The sequence below is a fragment of the Pectinophora gossypiella genome, chromosome 20 (assembly GCF_024362695.1).
Source record: "Pectinophora gossypiella chromosome 20, ilPecGoss1.1, whole genome shotgun sequence".
NCBI lineage: Eukaryota > Metazoa > Arthropoda > Insecta > Lepidoptera > Gelechiidae > Pectinophora > Pectinophora gossypiella.
In genome coordinates, this window is record NC_065423.1 from 11,151,743 (window position 1) to 11,174,301 (window position 22,559).

Below are 22,559 nucleotides of genomic sequence, written 5' to 3' on the forward strand. Positions count from 1 at the left end.
TGTATTAGTATGTACATAGCAGTTTTTTTTTTTGAGATTTGCAGATTTGCTTCTATGCTGTTCTGGGAGCAAATAAAAAACATAGAACACGTTCAGCTGCTTGTCTTCCCGGGCATGTCGTAAAAACCGACAGAGGGATTGTGTCCTCTCACATGATGGACTAATGTTATAAGCGATAGGCTGATCCCTTATCACCATAAGGTTTATCATATCCAGCTTACGACATCGTATCAACAGTGGCTGCAAGTTGTCTTTGATAACTTGTGGCATTACGGGCGTGAGTTTATGTGTGTATATACATAGCAGATAACATACTTTTCGTGTGTGTGAAAAGTAGATAGGGTTAGGCCACATTGCAGATAATTCTCCTAAAAACGAATATTTGACTAATGTTGATGCGCACTTACTTTTGTAATTGTAAGCAATTGTGAGCTCAAATATAATTATAAATTATAAACATAATTATTTTATTACTCATATTAGTCATGTCATTGTATTGATTTAATATCTTGTGACATTTTATTTTAATTTATTATCTTCTATCACACAGCCTCGGTGGTCTAGTGGTTAGAGCGTTAGGCTCACGATTCCCGATAGGGACATTGTCGAAATCACTTTGTGAGACTGTCCTTTATTTGCTAAGGACTTTTCAGGCTTGAATCACCTGATTGTTCGAAAGAGTAAGACGATTCCGTGTTTCCCGTGCTTGCCCGGCTGTTAGCCGTAAAAACACCTCCACCAACCCGCATTGGAGCAGCGTGGTGGAGTATGTTCCATACCCCCTCCGGTTGATTGAGGGGAGGCCTGTGCCCAGCAGTGGGACGCGTATATAGGCTGTTTATGTTATGTATCTTCTATGTTTTATTCTTTTGTTATCATTTTCGACGATCATATTTATGTTGTTACCGTTTTGTATTGTATCTAAATGTGTTGTACAACCAAATGTGAAATAAATGTATCTAATCTAATCAAATGTCAAGGGTTAGATATTTACTTCTTTTCCCGTTTGCCTGCTCCGGTGTCTCTGAAGCCCTTCGCGAACGGGTTATTGTCTATCTTCAGCTGCGTTATCTGAAAACGAAGATTTGTGTTAGATACAAGTTGGGAAATATTTCAATCAATCAATAATACTTTGTAGCAGAGTATGAACTCTGCACATACTGGCCTTTCGTTCGGACCTTCCACACAATATCCCAGGAAGAGGAAATGACTGGAAACCAGCGCTGGATGGCGTCCTAGCATGGCTTCGTCACAGCACAAGCTGAGCCATTTCCTTTTGCCCGTATTCGTAATATTCATAATTACCTAGTTCTTATAGCAAATGTAAATTGTTACTGGCAATGAATTTATTTTATTCTTATTCTATTCATATCTTGTTTGGATCATAGAAATCACGTGGTTTCCCAAAATTTGTGCTCGATTTATGGCAATGGGCTTGTTCCCTATTACATGGTACTTAAATCTAACTGGCGAGTGGGTATACAGTCATGAGCAATATCATGTACCCACTTTAGAACCTTGTCGCACTATCATATTTGACATTTAATGAGACTTACGGTTACATTTGCAAAAAAGTTAATGTGACATGGTTTCAAAGTGGAAATCTATTACATGGGACTTAAACATAGCTGGCGAGTAGTGGGTGTAATATACATCTGCCTACCCTTTTGGGGTTACAGGCGTGATGCCACGTTATGTTTACAGCTGGAGAGGTTTTAAGATGAGATTAAAAAAAATTGTCAATTCTTGAATTCGTTCCACTGCCTCCTACTAAATCATTTTATTTACTAGGTGATTTTGCGTCACTTTTACAATACGCTTGATGGGAGCGAATAAAAAACAGAACTCGTTCAGCTGTTTATCTTCCCGGGCGTGTCATCAAACCTGACAGAGATTATGTCCTTTTTAAGATTGTAGACCATCACATTAAGATCGTACCAAAAGTGACTGCAAGATGTCTTCTGATTATTTTATTAACGGAAGATATCTTCATCTTGCACGATGCAGCTTCTTCTATCATGTGGGTTGTGAGGTGGATAACCAACCTTAGCAACCCTGGTGTCAGTATAAAGCCACTGAGACTAAGAGACATGACATCTGTAGTGAGCTAGAAGAAGCTAGAAAAAGCGTTTCGAGTTGGTAAGGTAAGTATTTCAAAATCTTACCTTCTCATTCTGGTAAGCCGTGACAGCGATGAACTCCGTCTCCTTGAAGACGTACGTCCGGAAGGTGGAGTAGGGCAGCTTCAGGATGTCATTGGCTCGCACCAGGTGGAACCTCGGCTGGTACTTGTGCATCGAGTTCAGGATCGTCTGCGTGACACACTTCAGACAGCTTAGGAACTTGATCGGTTAGCTTCGGGTCACGTGGGGTGGGAAACCGCGGAGGAGGTTGGAGGAAAGGTGGAACAAGTTGGAGGAAAAGTGGAACAAGTTGGAGGAAAAGTGGAACAGGTTGGAGGAAAAGTGGAACAGGTTGGAGGATTTTTTGGCAGGTGAGTTTTTTCGGGAAAGTTGGTGGCGGTTGAGATATCATGTGGTTTTACTCTTTGGAGGGAGGAAAAGTAGGATCATAATATTTGTATGATGATGGTGTTTCATCGTCTCTATCTTCTATAACGAAATGTGTAAAACTAAAATATAAACGTTACAACTCTGGGTATTTACAAAAAGGTTTTTTTTATGTGACTTATTGTAGGTCTGCCTTAAATGGAATTAATTACTTGGCCGGAGACAAGGAAGATGGAACACCAAACATAATTAAACAAACAATACACCCTAAAAATAGCAGTCGGTCAAGTAAACATAAACTTAAGGCTATGTTTCATTATGCAGCATGTAAATACTTAACGAATGTTGAGTGTTGGGCTCACGATCCGGAGGTCCCGGGTTCGATTCCCGGTGGGGATATATCACAAAAATTACTTTGTGGTCCCTAGTTTGGTTAGGACATTACAGGCTGATCACCTGATTGTCCGAAAGTAAGATGATCCGTGCTTCGGAAGGCTCGTTAAGCCGTTGGTACCGGTTACTACTTACTGATGTAAGTAAGTAGTCGTTACATGAGCCATGTCAGGGACCTTTGGCGGTTCAGTAATGACCCTGACATCAGGGTTGATGAGGTTGGTATTCCACCTCACAACCCACACGATAGAAGAAGAAGAAGAATACTTAACTAAATAAAAACAACGTAAACTAAGTACAGTTGAAAAAATAATTACTTATTCATCGTTCTATCAGAAGTGCCGACGCGTGTTAATTTCAATTAAAACAACTGACGTTATAATAACATCCCTGTGAGCTTTCAATTGATAAAAATAATTGTTTTATAAACATTTTGCAGGTTAATAATTTATCATTCGGTATTTATGACTCGTTTGCACCTGTGAGCACCTGTGCCGCCCGCCATTTTGAAGTTAAAAGCATTTAATTACTGTCATGGTGGTATTTTTTTATTTTTGTGTAAAGCAAATATGGTTGACGTGAAGGTGTAAATCGATTCAATGATACGTAAAATGTTTTTGTGTTTGATAATAACAAGAAATAGAATAGGGACGGAATGGAAACTAGTTTAAGATGTTGACGATAAGAAGTTATCTGTGATATTACACGATTATAACCCATATTCTGAGATGTTAACTCAAAACTTCCTCCACTCGGCCTCAGCTGAGAATTTTGGTATCTTAAGTTGAGATTTACGTTATGTTACATGTTAAAATAATAAAATTTTTCGCATAATCAGAAACATACGTAACTTCATCACGTCCAACTAGGCGCTTTCTGAATCTGACCTGGGTGTTAAAATGGCCACATCGAAGCAATTCATGTAAGAAAGCAATATTACAATTTGACAGTTATTTCCATTGCGCGCTTACTTTTATATACGCTAGCGACATTTGTTAATAAAATACGGGTGTTCTACTATTGTGTTGTTTGTGTGTTTGTGTTATTCTATTTCTCTTTTGTTTTGTATTTTGTTTTTTCCTGTTTGTGCAATAAAGTATTTGTTATGTTATGTTATGTTATGTGTTCGTTTTTGCTCGACTGCTACCCAGGCATCTAACTTCTGAGCTTATCGACTGAAGTACGTAGAGACATAAAGCCGTAAAAAAGAAAGCTATAAACCAGCAATCTCCCACTCCAAGTCATTACACGTCATTATACTACTGAAAGATGCACGAGGACCGCGGTCAAGCTACAGCCGTAGAATAAAGAATAATCATGGCCGTAGGAAACCAATCACTTGGCAATTGGAAGATAATCCATTTAATTGAATCACTGTGCTGTTTTGAAGGTAAGGAGAATTTAATGGGGACAAATGAGGTTATTATGTAATTAGTGATGTGATGAATAAGTTGGAGAATTAAAAACGCAATATTGCAGTTTGAGATTTGCGCATGTACAAGTAATATTGTTGCTGAACGGCCTCCGTGGTCCAGTGGTTGAGCGTTAGGCTCACGATCCGGAGGTCCCGGGTTCAAATCCCGGTGGGGAAATATCACAAAAATTACTTTGCGATCCCTAATTTGGTTATAGGACATTACAGGCTGATCGCCTGATTGTCCGAAAGTAAGATGATCCGTGCTTCGGAAGGCACGTTAAGTCGTTGGTCCCGGTAACTACTTACTGATGTATGTAAGTAGTCATTACATGAGTCATGTCAGGGGCGGCTCAATAGTACAGACACCAGGGTTGATGAGGTTGGTAATCGACCTCACAACCCACACGAGAGAAGATGAGTTGCTGCAATGTGGCCTTTTTGACCACCTTAACGACAGAAACGATCGAAAAATATTCGAACCCGAGGCCTTAGATTATAGAATAAGACTCATCATCACTAATTTAAGAGCAACGCTCTTGTCGGTGTAGCATTCTCCTAACTCTCCATGCTACTTTTTTAGGGAAAAATATGGCAGTGGTTTCCCTCTTGCCTTCCGCACCGCAGTACTCTGTCTGACGCAAGAATAATACTACGGGTGGTATTAATAAACTAATCTCAGCTTCGAGACTGCCCTCAAGATCATGTCAATGTGTCATATAAAAACAGAGACTCGAGCATGATCCTGAGGGCAGTCTCAGCTGAGATTCGTTTATTAATACCACCCTACGTATGGAACGACAACTCTCCCCCCGCACTAATTCGAATCGGGCGCTGACCTCACCCCCTCTGGGTCTTATTTTAGTCTTAAATGGTCTCAAGGCGCTGAGGAGTAAGGGGGGGAGCTTGACATCTTATGTCACTGTTGATTGTCATTTTTTCAACTTGGCTAAGGCTTCTGAACACCAGTTATAACGCATAACGTGCCCTCCGAAGCACGGGATCATCTTAGTTTTTCGGACAATCAGGTGATTCAAGCTTGCAATGTCCTTACCAAACAAAGGATAGTCTCACAAAGTGATTTCGAAAATGTCCCAATCGGGAATTGAACCCGGACCTTTAATAACAATAAACTTAAATCGTGACCTGCAACATAACATGCCCTCACTTCTTAAATATTGAATCCGATAAACGCTACTGTTACTCAAACCGTCAATTTCCTAAAAAAACTTCGAATGTCCGCGCCCTAGTATTAAAGAGCTAAAATATTACCCAACGAAATGTGTCATGAATCCACGAGAATTTGAGGCTTTGTCACCCTAATGACACAGTGTGTGACCCCACGTTACCAAATTACAGGACATTATCATTTAATTCTACCTCAGATGTCCCCTCTAGCAAATTCGGTGGCTATTTTTTACCAAATTGTTTCTTTTTTCTTTTTTATTTAAGGTAAAGTGTTTGGAACTAATTGTTAAGTGTTGAACATACATACACCTACATACATAAACTCACGCCTATTTCCCACCGGGGTAAGCAGACTCTATGGAATTCCATTTGCTTCGATCCTGACCCACTTCTCTTGCTTCCTCCACATTCATCAATCGCTTCATACACGCACGCCGGTTCAGAGTAGATCGTACTAAACCTTTTCTAAGGACATCTCCAATTTAGTCAATGTCTTTCTAGGTCTTCCTCTGCCAGCCCTACCATCAACCTTCGCTTTATATACCGCTTTCGTAATCCTATTAAAAGGAAATACTTAAGTAATGTATCGGCGTGTTAGTTCGATACTAAATACCTTTAAGATATAGTACCGCTTGCCTTTACAAATGCTCCGATAACGTCCAATGCATACAATACATTATACTATTGTCTACAGTGAACAGAAATATGTGTTTGTATGCAAAATAATGTTTAGTATGCCATGCTGTGAATCTCTGCCCATATTGAAACCACCCGTGCATATTTCTTAGCACGATTTTATTTAATAAATATTTATTCATTTGGATCGCGTTAATATTATGAGATATGAAATGAATTGTAGCGTTGACAGCGACTTTCCGAACGGCGACCCGCGCTACGGCGACTCTCTTTACGGCGAGTGGCCTTATTTTCCCTTTACGTCGAGCGAGTTTTGACGTTATTGTACAGTTATGGTAAAAACTGTTTTGCTGTTTTCTTATACTTTTCAGTTCGTTGTTTTTATATAAGTAGTAGTATTAGACCTATTCTTTTTATTTATGATTTGGTTTAAATAGACAAATACTTACAATTAATTTTCCTCTTATTATTTTCCTAGCTACTTACCTTTTAAGAAACATAATAATTATAGTTACTTATGTGGAGAAAATGGCTGCAACTAATGAAACTCCATTTTGATATAATAGGTAATATATTTTTATAAACATTGTTTTAAAAAGACCTATACCTTCTTTATATTGTGAAATAATACAATAGTTCTACGGTAGAACTGATCAGTTAGAACTACAGGGAATAAAGGACATAACATAGCATCACGTCTGTATCCTCGAAGGGGTAGAATATTGAAAAAAAAAATTAAGTACATTTATCATGTAAATACAGGCTGGCGCAAACATAGGCCTCGTTAAGTTAAATTCTGCTTTAAAAATCTTGTAATGGATATTTCGAAGGATGAAACTTCCTGCGTAGCCTCTGTGTGGGGATGAGCCCACCCTACCTCTAGGACGCCGTCGGCAGGGCATTGAGAAAGGGTTGGTCCCAGGGCATAGGTGTTAGTTGCCGAACTCAGAGAATAAAAGGGATCTTAATGGAGTGCAAAAAAATAGAGAGTAGGATTGGGCGCCTTGAACATGATACTCTCCCATTGCAAGCAAAGCAAAGGGGATGGAATTAAAAATTTCACTTTTATAAAAAGGTATATTAACATTACTTCTTCTTATACGGCAAAGAGTTTAGCATGTCTAGGTTATTTCATGATAACACAAATTTAGGAATAATCCTGTTATTACAATCAAGCAAAGCTTAGTCAAACCACTTAAACGCTAAAGTTTCACCCAAAAAGTGATATATTAAGTGCCTGGACGGCAGGTCTTAGGCAAAATCATGAAGCAAACCGCTGGATAGCAGGTCCTATACAAAAAGCATGATGTAGATGTAGAAGACAATTACTCCGAGTGTAAGCACAACATTATCTTAATGGGGAACTCCCCAGGTAGCCCTTGAAGATAGACATCCAAGTTGGACTTTGAACCCTGCAACAAAACGACATATTATAGGTCTGCCTACCCCGTTAAGACGCGGAAACATAGGTAAACCACATTACGTGTGACGGTATAACAGCATAATCGATAGTCAATGTACTAAGCCAATGATTTTTAGGTGGTTTTACAGTTATTATTATTCTGAGGGTTTTACACTGAAAGAAAGATAGTGAGATTAAGCCATTGTCATGGACATGTGGAACTCATTTTAGCCAAAGTTCAGAGATAATAATCACAAAAAACTCACCAAAAGATTTTAACATCATTTCAACATCATTGACGTGGCACACCACTTCAAAAATAAGGCATGCAAAGGGAGCTTAACCCATACAGCCTAGTCTTTGGTCATCTTAATCTTTTTTAAGTTGCCATCGTCATTCGATAAATGTTAATTTGACACAACTTTTTCCAAGCGCGGAGGCACACACTCGCATGCGATTACCGGGTGAGAGCCTTCAGCGCTCCCCATTTGTCCGGCCAAGTAGTTAATGCCATCTGCGGCAAATCTACAATAAGTCACGTCAAAAAAAAACTCGCATGCGATTCAGCCTTGTCGGAAGTCTAAAAACAGGTGTTACAAGAATACCAAACATAACTATTATGTTTAAGTAGGTACCATGATTATAATCATTAAACCCGTTGCCTGAATAATATAAAATGAATTTTGATTTAGATAAGTAATACCTAATAAGTACCTAAAATATTTGTCCCTGGCTCCAAACGCGTGGAGAGTGTTTTCTATAGGTAGTACTATTTATTAGTTATTGCTGTGCTGTAACGTAACACACAATCAAACTCACATTCGAATTTATTCTGTTCTATTTATTAGTTAGGATCAAATAAAATTGAACAATTTTAATAAATTATCATAGCATGTAATCTTCTTTCAATCTAATTTACAGTTTTTGGTATGTATGTTTTGACTGTTTAGTATATTATAAGTAATAAAATTACAAATAATAAATAATGTTCCTGTCATGTCAAGCATTTGTCATGTCTATTGTTATTTTTATAGAATAAATTTCAATTTCATTGTAAAAATTCAATAAAAGTATCAAAAAATTGTGAAACAAGGATGAAACAAAGTACTCCTATTGTGTGGTTATCAGTGTTTGGAATTATTCGTTGATAAATTTTGCCAAATAATCAAGAAAAAGAATGGTCGATACTGGACTGGTCGAGTTACCTATATGCTAAGGTTGGACGAAATTCATTGAACGTTACTCTGTGATGTGAAAGTCAACAGTTTTTCAAAAAGTTGGAAGATAACGAATGCATCCGTTTACCAATTTCAGAGTTGAAGGAAAGGTTTGTCAATAAGGTAATTCGGCTATACTTACCTTTGCTATTAAAATATATGTAAATACCTAGGTATCCACTTTATTTATTTTTACATAAAAATACTCGAATAATCGAAATAATCGAATCATTGCTGCTTATCATCGTTATGTATCATAAAGAGTGTCACTCTTCCCTGGGAACACAAGTTGCTATTGATCTGTTAAAAGCCACCAAGATTGCTCATGATCCAACTGATTGCGAACTTACTTGTATGCTGAGGTGATGAGGTGAAAAGTCTTAGTCCGGGATAAGAATTTAGGCAGTGCCTGAGAGTAACCACGTGGGCGCAGGATGATGTTGAAGTGATAGCAGGCCGGAGTGGACCTATAGCAGCAAGCGCCTAACAAGTACGGTAAAGCTACGGCTGCTTGAAAGTACATCAGGTGGGATTCATCTATTTTTACGTTTATAAGTAATTGACGAGGTGATGCTCTCCCAGCGAACCCGCTGCAGAGTTCATAGGTTCTTCGAGTACTAGAGAGATAATGAGAATACGCCACACAGTGTACGAGAAGAACACGAAAGGACGTCGAAGCTTATGTGTGTGCGCCTGTTCTAGAATTATTAAAAATATAAACGTTATATATATAAATAAGAGTCTATTGATGACAATGTGTTTTATTAATTTAAACCTCTCCACATCGGTTCTTAAAAGTTATCACATCATCATCCATCATTGCTGCTACTAAAACTATCATTTATAGTATATTAATTGATAAACTTAATTATATCCTATACCTAACAGCATAAAGTTCTAGCTACGCAATAAGGCCGCTTTTGTAACAACTATTACTCTGAGATTGTTTAAATAATGTGTTTCTTCAGTATCCAATAAGCACTTTGTATTGTATTGATGACAGACTTAAATGAGGTTGGGCCGGACATGCTTGTCGCATGCACGGATCGTCACGCGTTGTGTCTTATGATGGCGCAACGACATGGACGCTTGCCGGAGGGACTGGCTGGAATGCGCTCAGGATCGCGATGATGGGAAGAGGAAGAGGAGGCCTTTGCTCAGCAGTCGGATCTTGTAGGCTAGATTAGACAAGATTGTATTGATAATTGAGAGTAGGTGCCAGTAACCAGCCATCCGAAAAGATATAAGTATATATTAAAAAAAATATCGAGATAAGATGTAAGTATATATACCTAGTAGCTTTGTATCACATATTTAATCCCATAAGATTACTGCATTTATAAAACAGGCTGGAAGGTTTTCAATATTATGAAACAAAAATGAACCAAAAATGCAATTATTTCAGTGGAAAAAAAATATTGTATGTAGCGTGATTAAAATTGTGTTTTGAACTGTACATGTAAATGACAGATGTGATGTCAAGCAGTCGCCGTTCCGGGAATCGCTGTCCACGCTACAATTCGAAATTATTGAGAGCGGTGGTTGCTCAGGTAGAACGCTTGCCTCTCACTTTGAGGTCGCAGGTTCGAATCCAGCACAGACCTAAACCAATGTCGAATTTGTTTTAGAATTCATGTTTGGATTATAAATGATTATCACATGCTCAGCAGTGAAGGAACACCACATTCCCGAGAAATGCGTTTTGGAAGTATGTGACCTAACTTGTATTGGGCTGGTTTTCCCTTCGCGGGTTTGACGGTTAGTCAGGATCCCGTGAGAAAAGGGATAATGTTAGGAAGATGATGACAATATAGACTTAATCTAGAAGGCATTTGATGGCTTCTGAATATATATATGAGAAAAATTGTAGATTATTTAAAGCTCAACAGATATTAATTACTTACTTATATTATTATTTACTTATACTTATATTATTCTAATTTCTAATTTTTAAGTTTGATGTGTAATTTCAATTTTACTTTATTTTTAAATACTTTTTTTTTTTTGAAGTGACTTATTGTAGATTTGCCGCAGATGGCATTAACTACTTGGCCGGAATTTTAAATACTTAAATACCCTTAATTGTATAAGTTATGTACGCCGTAATTGTCATATATATTAGTCACAATACCGTAACCTTATAAATGTAAAATGTTTTAATATACATATGTGATGTGGTTGTACTTTATAAATAAATAAATAGATGGCTTGAAGCGGGTTTCCCCAAGCGACCTGAAGATAGCTGATATTTCCATTAGATTGGTATCAAAGTCTATAGATGACAGTATAGAAAGATTCTCAGCTCTTTTTACTGCTCAGAGCAAAGCTAAACATGTATATATAATCATTAAAGACTTATCCAGTTCACTGAACATTGAGTAAGTCGCTACTGAAGCAGAATTTCTTATTATACGTAAAATATCCATATTAATATTATAAATGGGAAAGTGTATGTGTGTTTGTTTGTCCGTCTTTTATGGGAAAACGGAGCGACGAATTGACGTGTTTTTTTTTAAGTGGAGGCCTTTGCCCTGCAGTGGGATAGTGTAAGCTAAAATAATACTAAAATTTAAAGCATTGTACTTTTAATTAAGAATTACTTAGCAAGAACAGGCTAATTTCCTAATAGTCAAATAAGTTACTTTTTACTAAACGTCAAAACACGAAACCACAATGGAATTTGCATGAAAAAGCACACCGTGACGTCATAGAAAAACGTGTTGAAATGTCGGACTTATCATTACGTTTTTCTTGATTAAAATTCATAAATATTTTACGTCAGTTTTAAACCTGTCTCTATGTACGGTCACGGGCATTAATATGTATACACTTTGGTACCATGTCACATTAACTTTTTTGACAATTTGAACTGTAAGTCTCACCAAATGTCAAATATGTTAGTGCGACAGAGTCTTAAAGTGGGTACATTATATTGCTCATGACTGTAGTCGTCAGAATTTTATAATTTATCTTTGACCTACGAAACCACCCAATACGCTTGATTTTTATGACGTATGTCGTTTATACGTGCTTCAGAAGAATGTTTCGAGACGTTACTTATTAAGTTGATTAAAACAAGTCAGTTTTATTGACTAATTGCCCACTCCCCCTGTCTGGCCGTTGGTTAAATCAGAACTAATTCGATTCAATCATTCCAGCTGACAGTTTCCGTTCAGCGATGCAATCAGATTGTAAATATTTAGATGCAACTTGAGTTTGATAAAACAGAAATTAAGTGTTTTTATTTTATAACACTGTTAGAAATGCATTTTCGGAGGTATGTGACCTAACCTGTATTGGGCTAGTTTTCCCTTCGCGAGTTGGAAAGTCAGACAGGCAGTCGCTTCTGTAAAAAACCGGACCTGTCAAATCTTCAGGTTAGGTAAGTGGACCCTGTGAAAAACTGGATAATGCTAGGAAGATGATGATAACACAGTTTGACCATTATACAGATGGTGATACGGCTCATATCACGTTGGTATAACAGAAAGCTCGCCGAGGTTTGGGTACTTAGTTCATTTTGCGATGAATGTACGATCAAAGAGCAAAAGTTCAGTCGCTGAGCCCAGCGAATAATTTGTAAACAGTGGTGAAATTATGAACCATTAGTTGTCATTATTATAAAATTTATGTTTTTAGGTGTTTTTGGTCTATTACAGAAACAACATGTAACCAGGAGGTCTTAAATGAAAATTACCTCTAAGTTCACTTTAAGTACCAGTAGTTTTAATCTGACCTCTAGGGGCTAACCAAATTGCGAACAATTTCTAAAGGCGAGCTTTTTATGTCTTGTTTTTAAACTTTCCGCATATGGCATTAACTATTTTACCGGCCAAATGGAGAGCGCTGTGACTTACACTTGAAATAATAGCGATGTATGGGCGATCTATTTTTATTACTGTCACTCTGTAAATTTCGTAATCGTTTACAACTTGGCTAAGGCCCTTAGTTAAATAGTCATAACTCTCTATCTAGCTATTGTACTATATATAGATGAAGTCAAGTTAAATAATATCTATTTTAAATAAAACTAAACAACATAATTACAGTGAACTCTACCATCAAAAACCACATATCAATGCATCACGATACGGACTCAAAAGACCAGTATCTATGAAAAAAAAAAACTTTTAAAAAGTTTGTACCTACACTAACGAAGCGGCTCAATACAAGGCTGTTTGGGAGGCGATAACATTAAAAATAAATAAAAAGACTATAAAAAAAGAATGGTTTGTTTCGGCTTTAATTGCTGGGCTTAATAAGGCCGTTGAATTTCTTTATTTTATGGTTCGACATGGAATTAATATGTAAATCTGTATGCACGGTGGTCCGATTGCAGCCGATCACTGGTAATTATCGAACTATGATAGAAGATAAGTTGGTCATTCGTTACGAGGTATAGATGATCTCTACATATGCGCGTAGATGTTTATTCGTGGGTTACGTGCTTAAACGTGCGATACTCTGCAAAAGTCCAATCAGTTTCTCGCAAAGTAATAAATTAACTGGTTGCACTTAAGACCTTATGGTTACATGTTGTTTCTGTGATATTTTCGCCATCTTCTATGCATTAAATAGGTACTGAAATTAATTTTAACAGATTAAGTGACGATGACGGCTCGAAATGACACCTACTTAATTATATTTTTAAGTTTTAAAACTATATTAAAAAAAGCTAAAATTAGAATCGGCGTCACTGTAGTAGTCTTAAAAACGCATTTTGAAAAATGTTTTATTAAATTAATGACCTTTCTTATCTGAACTGTACAATTATCGCTTTTTACGATTTGGTGTCATAAAATTATAATTTGGGTGGTAAAATTCATGAAATCATTACCGCGTTACCGAGTACGTACCTACTTACAAAGCATTTTATAGAATTTGAATTTACATGAAGTGTTATCTAAGAATTCATTTCTTTAAATAAAATAAACACGATTAAAATAAAATTATTTTTGGTAAGTACCTATTTGAATATGACATCCCTAAAAATTCCTTCTTACTCTTAAACGAAAATAAAGTACAATCTCATTCATAGGTATTCTACAAAAATAAAGCACAGAAGAAACTAGAACGTAACAACTAGGCTAGTTTCCAACTAGTCAAATCAGTTACTATTTACTAAACGTCAAAATACGAAATTACTATGGAATTTGTATGAAAAAGCACACTGTGACGTCATAGAAAAACGTGATAAAATGGCGGACTTATTATTATGTTTTTATTCATAAATTGAAAAAAGAAAATGTTTTTCGTTAGTTTTAGATCTGTCTTTATTAAGTAATCAGAATTTCATAATTTATCTTGAACCTAGTACACGACCCAACAAGACAAAACAAAAAACAAAAATGAAACCATTAAATTTTTCCAAAGTAATAGTTACATCAACATGCCGAGAGATGGCGCCACCTAATAGGCAAGGCCCCATTCTACGGTCACAGGTCGTAAAGTAATTTTGTACGTATTACAAAATAGCGTGTTATAGTTGTTTTATTATTCTTTAATTAACAGTGATGTAAGGTGCAGACGACGGAGATGGAAAAGGAATTGAGCGAAGATTTTATTTTTAGGCGGAACGTTATTCCTAGGTACAAACTGCTTTAAAAATAGATTTCAATAGCCATAGGTATTTTGGTATAATATTTTTAAAACACCTAAACTTTCGTTCGTATGAAAATCGATGCGCCTTATTCCTAATTCTAATGGCGTTGAAATTGTCATTGTCGTGTTATATGTATTTGATGTCTTTTTTATTAATTCAACTGTAAAGGCGTAGGTAAAGACCTAAATAAAGGATAATCAATTCGTAACTATCTAGATATTAGTGGTGGAGTATGCTCCATGCCACCTCCGGTTGATTGAGGGGAGGGCTATACCCAGCAGTGGGACGTAGGTGTTTATGTTATATTATTTATTAAGTCTCTTTCATTTCGCACCGCACACACTACTTACACATTGTTTCTGTCCTGTTGTCACGTAAATCATAATAATTACTTAACTATAGCTGCTCAAAATTAGGTAGGTAGTCACCTATTACCTATTAACGAAACGGAAAGCTCCGGGATTTCGGACAGACTGGATTATATTCCACATAATATATCATATTATGTTTCAAAGTAAGAATTTTTTAAAATAGAGAACATGCATTTCCTTCGGTGAGTTGCAGCTATTCGCCGTAAGATGGCGGTGCGTTACACGTACTAGATATTTTAGTAATGATGTGCCAATTTGCCGTTATATTTTATCTATTGAAAATTAAAAATTGCAATTTAAAGAAAGCACCTATCTGTCTAAATAAATAGTTACACAACCTCTACCCAAGTAATTTAAGATATGTAGAGGTAGGTAGCAACCTATCTTAGAAATTCGCTATTTAGGTAGGTACCTATCTTACGAAAATGCTCTCAAGGTGGTTGTTAATAAATATAACCATAAACAGCCTATAAATCAACCGGAGGGGGTATGGAGCAAACTCCACCACGCTGCTCCACTGCGGGTTGGTGGAGGCATTTTTACGGCTAATAGCCGGGATCAACGGCTTAACGTGCCCTCCGAAGCACGGAATCAACTTATTTTTTCAGACAATCAGGTGATTCAAGCCTGTAAAGTCATCTTTATCATGGGTAAAATACCTAATCAATCAGGAATATTTTTCTATTGAAATTTGTAGATTAATTTCTTTTTTTTTATGTCAATAGCACTTTCACCTACGTAGGTAGACTTATTATTTTTTTGAGCAAACGAGCTTTCAAGATCTGGAAAATTATTATGATTAAACACCTACCTAGTTGTTAATTGATTAATTATATATCTATCTGTAGCATATAACGCAAGTTACGCTTAGGTAGTTTATTTAAGAGCATATAAATAAGTGGCGGTAAGGGTTTTATAGTTTTGAGATTATAATAGTCTGTGCACATTAGGTCGGGCGTCGCCGCACTTCGCGCCAACCGGCTAATTCGCGCGCCATAACTCATACACGCCGCACGCACTGACAAACATACACCCCTCTCTTTCTCTCACCTAGAGAAACACTACCCGTGTTTGTTTTTCCTTTTTCTTGCTTCGAAATCTTATTTTGAATTTTATTCCTGCAGGGGCGTGGATGCACGATGTTGCATATTACGCATCCCGTTCTCACACATACGTATCTTGCTCTATCCCTGTCTCGCTTTTTGTAATTTTAATTCGCAGAACGGCATCGAGACGTGATTCGATTGTGAAGAAGTTTTTTATTCGGAATTCGTTGAAGCTCGAGTTGGGGATTTGAATCGCTCGATCGCATGCAGTATCGATTGTCCCGATTGTATCCCAACATCGAATGTTTCGACGAGGGAATAGAATATTTAGGATGCCACGGCTACCTACGTACCGCTAGCATCATCATCACCCTAGCTTTATCCCGTTTTCACGGGGTCTACTTGCCTAACATGAAGAATTTTACGGTTTTTTACAGAAACAACTGCGTGGTAACACACGAAGGGAAAACCAGCCCAATACAAGTTCTGGTTTTAGTTTTCCTTCACCGCTGAGCACGTGAAACATTTATGAAAACAAATTCGAAACTCATTGGTTTAGACCCGTGCTGCGATTCGAACAGCAGGTAAACAGAAAGTCAAAAAGTTCTAACACGGCTCTACCTCGTCGCTCGCTCTACGTAGATATTCACAAAACCACTACATTTTTTATGTGACTTATATGCAAATGTTCTCCTAGGTCTACCCCTTCCTCTCTTCTTAAATTTTTCCTTCTATGATGTTTGTTATAAATAAATCGTGTCGTATCAGGTGGCCAATCATATTATTGGGTAGACCTAGGAGAACATTTATGAAACAAATAAAAGAAAAGGTGTAGGTCGTGTCGTACAGGAATGGCGATTACACCAACGACAAGAGCGCAGCTCTTAAATAAAGAGAGAGATATGCAAATGGCACTAACTACTTGGCCGGACAAATGGGGAGCGCGAACTGGCTCTCACATGGACAGAAACACTAACACAAACATACTTCACTAGGTACCTAAGTTTAACCAGTTAACAAAAAGTCTAGTTATTTTAAACTAAAATCACTTCGGTAGCTGTAGCATGATATTGGATTTGCGAAAAAGTGAGGCGATAAAGATTTATCGCATCGTGTGCGATATATGTATGTTTAGCAAGCTACAGGGTCAGAAGCCGGCATTTAATGCGTGGAAGCTTTACTCAAAGTAAGTGTAAAACAAAAGAAGAAAAAAAATGGGTAAACGTTTGTGTTTGACAGATTAAGTGAGTCAGAGAAGCCGCCAACTCAATATTTGTACAGTAATTGTGGACAGTGAGTCTTGGGATTACGGGCGTGAGTTTTATGTATGTACAGTAAAAAAAAACCTCTATACCGTATACACAAAAATATACTTTACAGCCTAGTGCGAAAGACAATGCAGAAAAAAAATATTATCTGACAGCTGTCAAATTATATCAATCTATTGGGCTTTTTGGCGGGAACGGGACAGTTGCTTTCTTCATTGATAATCTAAATAATTAATACGAAGTGGTGTTTTGTGGTTAATGATCATATTAAGTTAGTCGGAAAACAGTCGCGATAGTGTTATTATTATATTGGGGTTCGGAGTAGGAGTCTATTCCGAGGGTGGAGGTTTAGGTTTCATTATTCATCGTCATCACCTTTCATCATTTCATTACTATCATCAAGGGAAAAAATACATAAGACATGGCTGTACCTATGGGCATAGTTCCCTTTGCCTTGCCCCACGGGGAAGACCAAAGAAAAAAAATCAATCTATTTTAAAAGAGTTCGTATAGGTACTTAATAATAAAGTGGCAGTTAAGCAGGTAATACATACCTATTATAAAAAAAAAAAACTAGTTTATCTGTACCTTACAAGTTTTCTGTACATAACAGTAAAACTTATAGGTACTCGAACCCGTAACCCGACCATCATTCATTTCTACGATATTTTTCCATCAACCGCGATTAAACCATCACGTCATCAATAACCAATAGGAAATTGGCATTTGATTGCCAGCGTCTAATTGGTCGGATATCGCGTGATAGCCGGCTATAACTTGAGATAATTTGTTTCTTTTGCGATGATATCATTTATCACTGATTCTGTCAAGGTGGTCTATGTTGGAGGTCTCCAAACTGTTAATTTTAAAGAAATCATCAAAGGTCAGTTGGAAATACAGTTAACTTGCCGCACTTGGTTAAAATCTAATTGTTTTTAGTATAGGTTTAGAATATATACATAACATACATAAACTGCCTATATACGTCCCACTGCTGGGCACAGGCCTCCCCTCAATCAACCGGAGGTTAGAATATAGGTATATAATTTACCAATTACTACTATTAGTAGCGGGATTCCCCATCGGGAATTTAAGCCCGGGACCTCCGGATCGTGAGCCTAACGTTCAACCACTGGACCACGGAGGCCGTTGCGATATAGTCGTGAGCTGATGTTATGTTTTTTTTTTTAATATTTCGTCCCGGAAAAGCGAGAGCTGACCTATAAGCGACTGTATAGGGAGCTAAGTGCCTCCGATGTGTTTGTCGACGCTTTTTGTGATAAAAAGGGCAACTACAACCAGTGACTTGCCGTTCCTGGGAATGTTCCCAATTTGGGAACGTTCCCGTCAGGAATAATGTTTCCTATCCACTGGTTGCCTGGAAGAAATTGCTGCTTAGCAATAAGGCCGCCAGATTGTACTGTATCTATCATCATCTGTGTTAATTTGTTTTGTATGTTGTGTGCAGTAAAGTATATTTGATTTGATTTGATTTGAAAAAGCCAAAAGTTAATGTAAAAAGAGCTTCATTATCTAACCTTTAATCCTTTCATGGACAGAGACCATGGGTCATTGGTGGTTCATAATAGGTAGTATGACCTTTAAATCGGAACGTCCGTAGACGTTCTGTCCTTGAAAGTGTTAAGCAGATAAAACCAGAGTATCTAACAGATCCCTTTGCTAACATAACCAATTTCGGAAGTCATACTTCGCATCTGCGTGACTAATAATGAACTAAGTGCCACAATGTCTGATCTGGATTTATTTTTCAATTCTCTTAGGCAGTACAAGGATAAAATTTATAAATATTTATGTTCCCCAGCATAATATATATTTTTAATTATCCGTAAATATAATTGTATTTGTATTTTATTTATTTATCTGCGTAACCGATTACGTTGTCTTACACTGCAAATGTTGTGTGCACCTATTTATTTATAAAGGTAAATACAACATTACAGTGTAACCCAATGCGCTGTATGACGAGAAAACATTACAAAAAGTAATACAAAAAAAAATAAACAATGAATGAAAAATGAAACAAAAAGAAAAATAAGACTAATATAAATAACATGAAAAATATAAAAAAAATATTGGCTTATGAAACAGTCTAATTCCTGATGTAACTTTTATTTTATTTAATGTTTTATTATATAAGCTGTTGGTGTACCCTTATTATAAATAAATAAAAAAGAAAAAAATAATTTGAAAAAGGAAAGCAGCAGTTTTTACTATTGATGAGGTTTTTTTTACAACAAGAACGTTTCCACTTTGGAAAAATTCCCGGGCACATCACTGACTACAACCCTTCTGTTGACCCTGCTAAGACGATTTACGTGTCGACAAGCGATCAAATATTATGTCAGCGGCTCCTCTGTCTAACTTAATCTCTTTAACGCAAACATTTGTCTGCGTTTTTATTTTTTTCTTTTACACTTACGTTTTAAGTCTGCTTATTGCATTTTAGAAATAACAATGATTCATATTAGGCTTAGTAATAAAGTTTCACACTAAGTTTAGTATATTAGGCTACGCGAACCGTTTTTTAAACTTAAATTATAAGTGCTTTAGCCCACTGCCTCATAATTGGGGAGTCATATCTGCTTAGGTTTATGGTCTCTTCTTCTTATCGTGTGGGCTGTGAGGTGAAATACCAACCTCATCGACCCTGGTGTCAGGGTTATTACTGAGCCGCCAAAGGCCCTTGACATGGCTCATGTAACGACTACATACTTACAGCACTAAGTAGTAACCGGGACCAACGGCTTAGCGTTGCCTTCCGAAGGACGGATCTTACTTTTGGACAATCAGGTGATTAGCCTGTAATGTCCTAACCAAACTATGGGTCACAAAGTGATTTTTATGTGATGTGACATAGTAGAATATTGTTGTTGACTATATTTATATAATAGAATGGAATAGAACGGAATAGACTAGAAATTGTTTATTATAATTTATCTATTGACATCTGTCTACCCCGCTACAGATAACAGCGTTACGAAATACATTAAACACTCACATAAAAGGCTCGCTATCCCCAATTTTCTCAGTATCTCAATAAACTTTTCGTTCACAATCCAACGTTTTAACTTTTAAAAGCCCAAAAAAGGAGTGAGGTCGCGCGAATGTGGTGGAATTTTTGTGGATTCTCACGAAATGCTCGGCTATTACCCGGGCATTAGGCTAAACGTATGAAGGGGCCGGGGACTTTGATTGCTGCCAAGTTACGAGTATTGCTGCGCCGGCGCACCGCGGCGTCATGAGTGCGTCGCTTCGGTTGGCCTTTCAAGGGCGGATTCCTAACATAACATATATAACATAAGCTGACTGCTAACGCCTATGCCCAGCAGTGGGCGTCATACGGCTGATGATGATAACTGCTATATCCCAAAAGGCTGGAGTCTAACTAGTCGATTCAGTTACTTTTTACTAAACGTCAAAACAAGAAATAAAAAGCAAGCTGTGACGTCATAGAAAAACCACTGTGACGTCATAGCAAAGCGTGATAAAATGTCGGACTTTTATTACGTTTTTCTTGATTAAAATTCATAAATAAGTTAAATAGAAAAAAGAAAATGTTTTTCGTTAGTTTTAGATTTGTCTTTATTTAGTAATTAGAATTTCATAATTTATCTTGAACCTACCTAGTACACGATCCAATCCCAGTAGTACTAGTAGAAAGTAAACATTGTACCGACATTTCTTTTTTTTTTGGCAATAAATATATTGTTAAGTTGTCTTCTGCTTCCTTGTGGCTCTGCTAACCTAGGGATTGAATATAATTTCAATAACACAGTTAGCTCGACCATTACAGATGGCGATACGCCTTGCTACCTATCATGATGGTCTAACAGAAAGCTCGATGATATATGGGTAATCAGTTCATCTTGCGACGGATGTAACTCTGACTACCCCAATTGGGATATATATTCAAAAATATATACTGCATTTTTACAAAAAATATGTTTCGCCAAACTGCAAAACAGTTTGTTGGCGAGCAGCTTATCAATACTTCTATATCTAGTCTATTCTAATATTTATAAAAAGGAAAATTTTGTGAGGTTGCAGTTTGTTTAACAAACATTATAGACGCGAGATTACGTTATGTTATGTTTAAATTATTATTTCTGTCACTAATAAAATGATAATTATTAATAACAAAATCAATGCAAACTGTCGCTATGTAACGTCAGTTACACTAGCTAATCAAGCAAAACTTGCACGCTAAAACCATTGGGCTAGCCGGAGTGACGCACTCGTCGGCACCTCTGTCGGCGCGGATGAAAGCGCTTTGTGCGCCCGCGCAGCCGCCATATTTATTTTAATTTAAGCGACGATCAGCTTAATGCTAACGACTCGGCTCCTGTGCATTGCAAATTCAGTTTTGAAATGAACTCCTTAGCCGTAGCATAGCACCTTGAGGAGTAACAGGGTAGCATGGTGTGGGTATATTATGAGGAAAGTGATGAGTATGGTATCTGAATGGATATAAAGGTAGAGGAGCGGCCTCCGTGGTCCAGTGGTTGAGCGTTGTGTTCACGATCCGGAGGTCCCGGGTTCGAATCCCGATGGGGACAAATCACAAAAATCGTTTTGTGATCCCTAGTTTGGTTAGGACATTATAGGCTGATCACCTGATTGTCCAAAAGTAAGATGATCCGTGCTTCGGAAGGCACGCTAAGCCGTTGGTCCCGGCTATTACTTACTAATGTAAGTACGTAGTCGTTATAGGGGCCTATGGCGGCTCAGTAATAACCCTGACACCAGGGTTGATGGGGTTGATAATCCACCGTACAACCCACACGATAGAAGAAGAAGGTAGAGGAAAATAGTACCCGGGACTGACTGCTTAATGTGCCCTCCGAAGCACGGAATCATCTTATTTCTCGGACTTTCAGGTGATTTCAGTCTGTAATGTCCGTCTCACAAAAATATTTTTTTAGACGTGTCCCCACCAGGAATAGAACCTAGGACCTCCGGATCGTGGGCTCACCGCTCAACCACTGGAGCAGACAGGCCGTTGTGTGCATGTAATGGTTTACCGTAACAGGAAGCTGCTATACGTAAGTAGTCACAGCGTGGATATAGGAAAAATAAAGAATTCTATTCCATTACACGAATATTGTCTTTAGAAAACAGAGCGGTGATACAAGGCACCAAGACCGGTTTATTACTCTGAGTAGCGTCAGCAAGAAGTCATATTTGGTTTACATAGGTACCTATTATATATTGAACCTGTTTCTTCTTATCCCCTAAGTAGTCCTAAACACTTAAGGAAATTATTAACTAAATTCAACCTCTAAACTCACACATACATAGCTTAAGACCATTTAATATTTACCTACAAACTTGTAATACTTTTAGTAAGACCTAAGGGAAGTAGCGGGCTATTCCCTACTCAAGTATCCTTATTACTTACTCGGAAGTGTTAAATGTATAATACATATTATTAACACAGTTAATTTGATTTGATTTTTTAGTTTTAAGCTTATTATTTTTAATATTTTTTGGG

At 37.2% G+C, this 22,559-nt stretch overlaps 1 protein-coding gene across 5 annotated transcripts in view; it reads right to left on the reverse strand.

Moving 5' to 3' along the window:
* LOC126376234 (optomotor-blind protein) overlaps nucleotides 1-22,559 on the reverse strand; it is a 135,986-nt gene that overhangs the window by 12,785 nt on the left and 100,642 nt on the right. For 3 of the 5 annotated variants that reach the window (XM_050023502.1, XM_050023505.1, XM_050023503.1), the window contains 2 exons: nucleotides 2,166-2,324; nucleotides 995-1,071 (listed from right to left, as the gene is read on the reverse strand). In XM_050023502.1, coding sequence (XP_049879459.1) covers nucleotides 995-1,071; nucleotides 2,166-2,324 — 236 coding nt within the window. The remainder of the gene's footprint in view (nucleotides 1-994; nucleotides 1,072-2,165; nucleotides 2,325-22,559) is intronic. The other 2 variants (XM_050023506.1, XM_050023504.1) reach the window with 1 other exon arrangement.